At 35.7% G+C, this 10,000-nt stretch overlaps 1 protein-coding gene across 1 annotated transcript in view; it reads left to right on the top strand.

The window, feature by feature from the left end:
- The window catches only part of LOC119581180 (probable ATP-dependent RNA helicase DDX27), an 11,152-nt gene that overhangs the window by 668 nt on the left and 484 nt on the right, over positions 1-10,000 (top strand). Inside the window, exons 2-14 of the mRNA XM_037929574.1 lie at positions 1,059-1,282; positions 1,733-1,909; positions 3,527-3,629; positions 4,309-4,499; positions 4,702-4,920; positions 6,056-6,241; positions 6,409-6,576; positions 6,849-7,001; positions 7,149-7,331; positions 7,805-7,982; positions 8,231-8,431; positions 8,950-9,150; positions 9,608-10,000. The exon at positions 9,608-10,000 is cut by the window's right edge and continues 484 nt beyond it. Coding sequence (XP_037785502.1) covers positions 1,059-1,282; positions 1,733-1,909; positions 3,527-3,629; positions 4,309-4,499; positions 4,702-4,920; positions 6,056-6,241; positions 6,409-6,576; positions 6,849-7,001; positions 7,149-7,331; positions 7,805-7,982; positions 8,231-8,431; positions 8,950-9,150; positions 9,608-9,798 — 2,375 coding nt within the window. The 3' untranslated portion in view covers positions 9,799-10,000. The remainder of the gene's footprint in view (positions 1-1,058; positions 1,283-1,732; positions 1,910-3,526; positions 3,630-4,308; positions 4,500-4,701; positions 4,921-6,055; positions 6,242-6,408; positions 6,577-6,848; positions 7,002-7,148; positions 7,332-7,804; positions 7,983-8,230; positions 8,432-8,949; positions 9,151-9,607) is intronic.

Here is a 10,000-nt window from a genome sequence, read left to right as displayed (position 1 = left end):
AATTATGCAATGTGACCCCCCCCCTCCCATTAGTGACAATCTTGACCCAGTTAGCAGGGGAGGGCATGAAGGGTACCAGGGAAAGGGTAGGGTAAAATATAAATAGAATACAGTAAGTATGTAACTATAGTATTAATATACAATGAATAAGTTACTGCAGTATATAATGCAGTTTAGGGAATAAATAGAAGGTAATAGAGGTTAGGTTTGGATTTTGAGTTTGTGTGATACCCTGGGTTTTGGATGTTTTTCTAGGTGTGTCACTCTCTGTAACAAATACCGAATTAGTCATAAACAACAAAGCTACAGCTGCTGTGGCCTCCTAAATACTGCAAAATGACAGGTTAAAGTTACCGAGAGTGACGCACTGAGATAGAGAATAATGGACAATGCCATCTTGTAAAGCATAAAAAATAGAGTGGGAAGCAATCTGCAGCGGAAATAGGTTCTGCATAACACCGCTCAGAGACTAAGTCCACAACACGCTCACAGAGCCTGTAATGTCACGTTTTCTATAGCTCTATTTTATTCATTTTCTGTACATCCATTTTCTATATGATCGCGTTTTCTTTTGACTATAAGTGTCGCGTTTTCTTTTGACAACCATTGAAATCATTTCCGATATTGTTATTTATTTTCATCATTATTTTTTCATATTCCTAATTACCTTTCCTTTCCTTTTTTTATGGTACTACATCTTTTTGGTTGCTTTCTCAAATGTAATTGCGGTTTTATGTAGTTTTTCCTTATAATTTCTATTATCCATCCTTTAAGCTGTTGAACCTCATCATATATCATTATAATTTTATTGATAAATGTTATTTATGGTAGGTATGGGCAATTTTGGCAAAATTACGTTGGCCAGGCTGACCTCTTGCTCAATCTGTGCCGGTCGCACAGTCTGATGTTAACTTAATTTACATGTCCCAAGTGCGGTAATGATTGTCAGCTGGACATTGGCGCATTGGTCTCTAGCTTTTTTATGACTGTTTAGCAGGGCAATACCATTTCAGTTTGTAGTGGTCAATTTATGTATTTTCTTTTTCTTTCCATTCTAGGTGAAAGAGACAGCAAAATAAAAATGCACCCTCCAGTGGTTAATTCTAATGGCCAGTGTGAACTCAGACCACCAGTATTTGTGAGCAACGATGATGAGGATGAAGACCCCAATGAATTTCCTGGTGTCGTTGATTTGAACACTGTGTATGCTAATATGTCCAACTCTGAGTTTGGTCCAGGTACCATTAATTCAGATGAGGAGTATGCAGGAGACAGTGATGAGGTAATTATCTTGTGAATTGATGGAAAATAGATTATTTTGTAATTTACATTCTGCAAGTATATTTATTAGTATCATATGATATCATAATGTCAACCTTATAGGCAGGGCTTGTCAATAAAGTTTGAAGTGATGCCAAATCAGTATTTAAAACAAAAGATTATTTACCATTTGTTAAGATATAGTTCTCCATTTACTTGATTCTAAAGAAGGGAAATATTGTAATTTGTACATTATCCATAAGATGTAGGAATGAATGGTGTATTTCAATAAAATTGAAGTAGTATTGACATTTATGATTATGCAGTCAATTCTATAATAAAGTGAAATTAGATTTTAAAATATGTTTATTAATGCATTGTTTATTAATCATTGTAGAATATAAAGTGACAAACTTAACCACACTTGAGCAGTGTCAATGGTCTGTTGAAAGAAAATAATTGCTTTTTGCAGGATAACCTCAAGATTGCAGACGTAGAAGGTGGCACAGACTTCTTTGCAGGTTTCAAGACTAATTACAAGTACAGTGATACATGGGATACAATCATCAGTTATCTGAAACCCAAGACAACTGTAGATGTAAAAAATACTGTTGCCAAGGTTGTACAAAGAGAGAAGGAGGAAAAGAAGGTAAGCAAGTGGGTTTTGGTGATGAGAAAAGTTGAGAGGGTTGATGATGGAATAGCTTGAGAAAAATTTGAAGGTATTTATGTTTGTGATTGTGTATGATTTATTAATTTATTCAAGTGTTATATATGTATTATTACACAGAGATGGCTCCACAAGTGCTTAGGCATCAATGAGTCAGTCACTAGTCTAACTTTTGGAAATATTTTATTTTGATTTATATTACTTTTAGTATTGTTAATAACACTAATAGTTATAATGTCAATGAGGATAATAACAACATTGCCAAAATTTTTCAAAGAAGGGAAAAATCAGGTGAGGGCATGTAGACTATTATCCCAGTAAATCCAGAAATCTGGTCATTAAGCTTTTGTGAGCGGCCGCTTTGGTGGGTGGCGGCTTGTATGCCGGGCACACACGAACAGGTGCAGTGACAAGACACTGTGCTTCCTATTTGTAATGTTATTTTTTCTTTGTGTGTATAAGTGTTTTTTAGCTTTTTTGCCATATGGTTTTCATTATCCAGATGGTAATAGACTGTTTTCTTTGCTCAGACTCCATATCATCTCTCTAGGTAGTCTAGAAATATGTAACACTTTGTTATTTGTGGCATTATTTATTAAGCATTGTGTGTGCATTTTTCTTCTTCTTCTTCTTCTTCTTCTTCTTCTGCAAGATTCAAATGACATTCTTTATAGACTGTGCTACCAGAATTTTATTATATAAGGTGGATGTTAAACAGATATGCTTATCAATAAATACATAAGTTTTAGTTCCTGTATTATTCAAGTGAAAATATCACTTTCTGGAAAAAAAATCTTGGCAGAGCTACTACATTTGGCAGCACTGGTGAAGTTTTACAGTTATATTCAGTATATCTGCCAAATTATGGCTTGAAATATGACCCGTACTGGTGGTATGTATAACAACTTTTGATCTTGCAATCTATATATATATGAAATGCTTGAAAATACAGTGGTTCTGGTAACCTGGAGCTCTAAAGTTATGTGATGTATCTCCTGAATCATTTATCCATCAATTTCAATGAAGTAAAGACAACTAAAGGGGAAGACCAGTATTTTACCATGACAGTGCAATATTTTCAAGATTAATAGCACAAATTTTATTTTTATTTTCAGTTATTTATTTTTATTTATTATTATTTATTTTATTTATTTATTTATTTTTTCCCGTGAAAAAAATCCTTTTCGACAAATAAAACCAGAAAAGAGAGTGACATTGCTTCACCAAATTCTATTTAATGATCGCTCCTTCATGTGAAGCACATGACTACAATAAAAACTGTAGGAGATAGAAATTTTAAAAACAATTTTAGAGGGGGGGGAAGAGGGGTGGTAGCTGGGAAACTTTTACTTATATAGTGGTCTTGACTTCTGATAATATTTTCATCTTGATTCAGTCAATACTAAAATTTTTCCTCCCAACCAGCTGTTCCCCTTAACTGTCTCTCTACTATCTGCCAGGCATAGCAAATCTACCTGTATATATTAAGCATTTTTCAACATTACAAGCTTTTAAAAAGCTTATTTTCAACCTTGTGTTGATGTTTTTCTTTATATTTCTTTTTGTAAAAATAAGTATTTCTACTCTGAATTTCAGATAAGGAAGCAGGCAAAAAAGGACAATGATATAGAAGATGAAGGTTCCAGCTCAGATTCAGATCTAGACATAGGAGATGATAATGAATATGACTTGGATATTGGTAAGTTTACTAATAGTGCTATTAGGGTGACTTCTTACCATGATTATGATTATGATGATACACACCACCTGTAAGAGGCTGTCTTGTTATGATAGATACTCCTAATAATCTATTGAAAGCAATGATAGGTTATACAGCATTGACTTTAGTACAAGAGTTCACAAAGTATGGCACACAGGGATAAGTAAGCTCTTTATAAACAGGTACAGTTTCTCTGGTTCAGTGCATTGGTGAAAGTGATAGCCTTGGCTGGATATATTCACATGATGGCAACTGGATCCCTTCTTGCAGAGCCTTTCCTTGATTAGTTGTGGTCAGGTCATTATGGCAGTATGAGGCACTTGGATTTATGGGAGTTTTAGAGTATGATTTATATCCATGTGGCGCCTAGGCAGAGCGCTAGTACACGTGGAGCCCACATGGTGACATGCTAGGTGGGATGTTATTAAACCACATGGCTGGGTGTTTCATGGCAGTTATACCACCACTAGCCCCACACAACCTCCACACCACCACTGCCACCACCACTTCCAAAGCTACTGTAACTGCCACCATCACCACCTATGTATTTATTTAACTATAAAAGTATTTACCCGTGCCTTATTAGATTTAGTATATAAAGTTTTAATTATGGAAAAGACCAAGCGTAGTAATAGCAAACAAAACCTCTCTTTTGCAGACAAGTTGAAACTAAAGGACAGTGAAGCCAAACGAATGGAGAGGCTGAAGACATCACAAAAGAAGGAAAAAAAAACTCCAGAGGAGATTGAGAAAGAGATAGAGGAGGCCAAGTATTTTGAGACAGCCATTCCTTGTGAAGCGGGCAGCACCACCTTCTTGGAAATGAACTTCTCAAGACAAATTATGAAGGCAAGAGTTCTAATTAATTTCTAAGGAAGAAATAAGGTGCATGATTTTTTATGTAATATATAGTATCCAATGGTATCGTATACATATATGTACATGTATAGATAGATATATATATATATATAAAGCTTGAAAAGACGATGAGTAAAAGAAGCTCTTAGGAAGGTCCCTTCATTTCTCAAGTTTAATTTCTTGCAAATTTCAGGCAATCGAAGGCATGGGTTACCAAAATCCCACCCCAATCCAGGCCACCACCATCCCCATTGCTCTCCAGGGACGGGATATTTGTGGCTGTGCAGCTACAGGTACCGGAAAGACAGCTGCCTACATGCTCCCCATTCTGGAACGATTACTATTTAAACCCAAGGAAGACTTGGCGACCAGAGTACTAGTGCTGCTGCCAACCCGTGAATTGGGCATCCAGGTAAGAATAACTTTTCAGGTTTGTTTTTAGAAGGCATGGGGATTATTCTGAAGGGGGCCATCCTGTGGTATGGGGGGGAGGGTCAATTATTATCAGTTATGTTTTTCTAGGAAACAAACAAAAGGAAGGATTTTTTTTTATGTTACTAGCATAAGTGGTGTGAATGTTTCAAAATAATTTTTTGTTGGTTGTCCAGTGCCCCCATACAAAAAGTAAAAAATAAAATTCAATCAATCATATTCTCTGTGCCTTTCTAATAATGCAACCAATTTTTGAATTTGCAAACAGGTGTTTGAGTAAAAGTGTTTTTCCAAAAAAAAGTGGAAAAGAAAATTTGCAGTATTAAAGAGATCGTAATGTTACCTAATTTTCATATGCTAAAAACTCATCATCTGAATATCATAAAAAGAATTTCACTTTTTTTATCTTTCTAATGCCTCTTCTTCCATAAAGATATGACCACTGATTTGTGATGTAGAAAAGATTGTTATATTACCTAATTTTCATCTGCTTACAACTTGTGATCTGAATATCATAAAAAGATATTCACTTTTTGTCTTTCTAATGTCTTTTGTTCCATAAGTGACCCCGTGTTTGCCAATATAAATATAAATCCCTTCGTAAATGCAAAATCTGCAAAATTTGATGTTTCTTATATGGGTGTACAGGTACATTCATATACACCAAGAGGGTATCATTACATCAGACCCAACATGTTTACAGTGAGGTCTTAGAATCCACCAACAGCATAATGCTGTTGGAAGTATTCAAGTGATAAGGTTTTGCAACCTTTTTTGATTCATATCAGTAGGCAATGTCAAAACTGGATGTTTGATTTTTACTCAGTGACGACTTAGCACTTAGTAAAAATCATAGTGCCTAAAATTTTTCCTTTAATGGTAACAGCTTGATTGATTCCCAGTGGGAATACATATTCAAAACCAGATACTCCATAAGCACTCCATTCACCTACTTCAGGATATTCCCCTTATATTGGATCATTGGATCTATGGTTGAGGCTTTTGCGGATTGGTTATGGGAAAAATTCAAGTATTTCATTGAAGTAGATCAGAAATGGGTCATTAGGATCTTGTATTAAAAAAAGCAAAATGTACATAAATCTTCTTTCTTCCAGGTGTTTGAAGTGACCAAAGAAATGTCAAAATTCACCTCAATCACTGTCGCCCTCTGTGTCGGTGGTCTTGATGTCCAGATCCAAGAACACGCTCTAAGACAGATCCCTGACATTGTCATTGCTACACCAGGACGACTTATCGATCACCTCCTCAATGCTCCTAACTTCCACATGAAGAAAATTGAGGTGAGTAAAGTATTATATGGGGTGAATATAGATGAATATTCAAAATAAAAAGAAGAGAAAATGAATCATAATGATTTCTTAACCATATGATCATGATTTTGTAAATGTTTGATGGATGTGATGATTAGTAAAGTACTATGACTGAAACTTCACTTTCTTCTTTACAGATCCTGGTTTTGGATGAAGCTGATCGTATGTTGGAGGAGAATTTCGAAGAACAGATGAGAGAGATTATAAAGCAGTGTGCAACAACCCGTCAGACTATGCTCTTCTCAGCCACAATGACAAGTCAAGTTAGAGAGTTGGCTATTATGTCTCTTAAGGATCCTGTTAAGGTAATAGCCTTTCCATTACAGATTTCATTGACACAGCTATATGCTTGCTGAATGTTTTCTTTCTTTCTTTTTCTTCCCTTTTTTTCTCTTTCTCTTTTGTCTTTCCATATGTAAATTAACTTTGCCATTTCATACATTCAAGCAGTCAAAACAGGAACTGCCCATCTTATTGATGAAGTTTCAAAACTATGTGCATGTGCATGTGAGTGTGAGTGTGTGAGTGTAGGTTACACATGTATATAAATATTTCTAGAATTGTATATCATTTCCAGGTCTTTATAAACAACAACACAGATGTTGCACAGAATCTTCGACAAGAGTTTGTTCATATTCATAAAGGACAATCAAATTTACGTGATGCAGTCTTAGTTTACCTGGTCCTTCGTTGCTTCAAATCAAATACAATTATCTTCACTCCAACTAAGGTAAGCAGAACAGTAGTAATATTTAAATGGCTTGTTTGACTCAATTTAATTTATCTGACTGGATATGAAACTAGTTATTAATTCTGTTCTAGCTGTTATATTCTCTTCAGCATTTCTTTGAACTTTATTAAAAATTTGTCATTGCAGGTCTTAGCACATCATATACATATTTTACTCACGACCTTTGGAGTAGATTCTGGAGAACTTCATGGTGACCTCAAGCAAACGGACCGTGTTCTAACCCTCAAAAATTTCAAGGATGGGAAAATTGATGCTCTAGTTGCAACTGATGTTGCTGCTCGTGGTCTTGACATTGCAGGAGTCCAAACAGTAAGTTCTGATAATTTTTCTCTTGAAAGTTTAAGGAATACTTTTTTGTGCAGTGGCTGTATAATTTGTAAGGTGTCGTTTAGAATGTTAGAAGATTACATGTTTGACCTCAGTCTGTGTGATTTTATATATAGTACATTAGGCTAGAAGGTTATTATATACACTAAATATGTTTATGTAGAATGAATATCAAATGTCCAGACAAAGAAGATAAAATAACTGGTTCAATACAGATGTTGCAGTGGACACTGTTGATTTTGATACTACAAAATTTTGTGCCTTCCTAAGCAGATGTAAGAATAACTTTATCATCTCTCATAATAAGGAATGGTAATGAGAACTGAAACATCAAAAAATAAGATTTCATGAAGGCAAAATATTTTTCTCTTTTAGAAGTCTGACAGTATATTTTCATTTTGTATTTATTAGTATTTTAGGTATTATCATTTTATGACTATTTATATTTCTTCCAGGTCATCAATTACACTGTACCAGCAATATACAGCCGTTATGTTCATCGTGTTGGTCGCACTGCAAGAGCTGGACGGTGTGGTCGTTCTGTCAGTATAGTTGGGGACAAAGAATTCAAAATGTTGAAAGATATTAGAAAATTATCCAAAACACCATTATATGAAAGAGTGTTAGACAAAAGTAAGGCATCATCATTTTTTGTTGTTATAGTTGTTAGGGCTTGTATTTCCCATTTATGTGATCAATGTAATATATTATAGTTAATGTTTTAAGCCCTTCAATAACTTTTGGTGTTTTCGTGTCTCCAAATACACTGCAGTATTTTCACGTAAATATAAAATTACAGAGCTGGTATGTTGGCATATAGTAGTTTGTAGAAATATTTCTCTCTTTGTATTTAAGAAAAAATAATGTGTTTCTTCCACCAGAAATTCTCTCAAAGGTACATGCCAAGTTGATCAAAATGAAGCCAGTCATCCAGAAAGTCTTGCAAGAGGAAGAGGTTGACAAGCAGTTGCGGAAAGTAGAGAACACTATAGATGCCATAGAGAAAAGGCTCGAGAATCCAGAGCGTGAGAGAGTCTGGATGGATAGCAAGGATGGTAAACCTATGAGCAAAAACAAGAAACGTAAGTGGACACAGGGAACACATGAATATGTTCATTTTTTTCCTCTCTCTCTCTTTCTTTCTTTCTTTCTTTCTTTCTTTCTTTCTTTCTTTGGCCATGTCCAATTTAATGAGCAGGTCTGTTGGGCAGAGATGGTTCCAGAAAGACAAAATCACCAAGGAATCAGTTAATAGACCTATGTGGTCCCACCTATTTACTCTTCCTTGATTTCTGAGATTATTAGGGAAAAATTGTTACCATTGATATTGTTAATAGCATTATGATAATCATAATGATATTGTCAAAAGCATTATGATAATCATAATGTCAGTAATGATAACAAAAATAAGAACAATATGTATAATAGAAAAAAATAAAGATTTATGGAATGGGGTAATCAGATAAGGCTAAGTAAATCTGCTAATTACCTCCTTAGTGACTAACCACTTTGAGAGTTGTGTGTATAAATAAAATTCAGAAAAAAACTACTGTGAGAGTGCATGTCCTTGACACCAATTGGTTCACTGATCATTCTTCAGGGAGGTTGAAACAAAAGGAAATGTTACTGAAGAAGAGGAAAGGTGAAGAGGATGAGCCTTCACGTCCACTGTCAAAGAAACAGAAGAAGCAGCAGAAGAAACAGGAGCTTGAGAAACTGGTTGGAGGGAAGGCAGGAAAGGGTAAAATGAAAATGAAGTCCCTCCGATGCAGAGACCAGGATGAAGATGGGAAATACAGAGGTGAGCACCCTGTGTAAAGCTGTGTAAATGCCATAAGGGTGATTTTAACCCGTTATTGACGGGTCACGTGTAGACACGTCATAGAAAACGGGTCTCACGGACGGGCAAACTTGTACGCGCTGCGACGCGCCAGAGCGAGTGGAGCGGGACGTTCGGCTTAAGGCAGCGGACTCCCGCGCCCACTGTCGGTCTGTTGCCACATCTCACTAGATTTTAATTGATTTCAGTGAGTTCTTATGCCCGTCATTAAAAGGTTAAAGCACATTGCACTTTTTTCATCATCATTTGTAGCCTTTTTGAAGTTTCATCAAGTTTTTGGAAGGGGGGCTGTAGTTGTAGTTGTAGTAATTATCAGAAAAGGTTCTGTACCGTAAAGCATCCTGTCAGGTGGTCTTTGCATGATGTTTCTGACTCCTTTGCTGATTCTGCATGCTAATATACACAATTTCTCCAACAGCACCAGCAGGAAGAGACAGGGACAGAGGTACAGCACGATTCAGGAAGGATAACCCACAGGATGGTGATAAGTCATCCTTCTCTCGGGAATTGACGAGCGTTAGCAGAAAGTCCCTCAAGAAATTCCGTGGAACAGGTGCCAGCATGCAAGGCGTGTACAGGTCTCATAAGGGCAAAAAGCAGAGGAAATAGATAGGGATGTTATTTTTTATTTCCTTTTTTTTTCCCATTATTTTCTCTCCTTTCTTGTATATAATGGGCAGAGGAAATTCTTTGTTTGTATTTATATGAGGGGGGGAATAGTGATAGATATATATCTTCATTATTGTTTTCCATGTTTTCATTGTCAGTGGTTGTTATTGATGCTTTTATTGATCTTTTCTTGATATTTCAT

The sequence above is a fragment of the Penaeus monodon genome, chromosome 14, assembly GCF_015228065.2.
Source record: "Penaeus monodon isolate SGIC_2016 chromosome 14, NSTDA_Pmon_1, whole genome shotgun sequence".
In the NCBI taxonomy this organism is placed as follows: Eukaryota; Metazoa; Arthropoda; class Malacostraca; order Decapoda; family Penaeidae; genus Penaeus; species Penaeus monodon.
The sequence above is the reverse complement of the archived record's forward strand: the minus strand, read 5'-3'. Positions and strand labels throughout refer to the sequence as shown.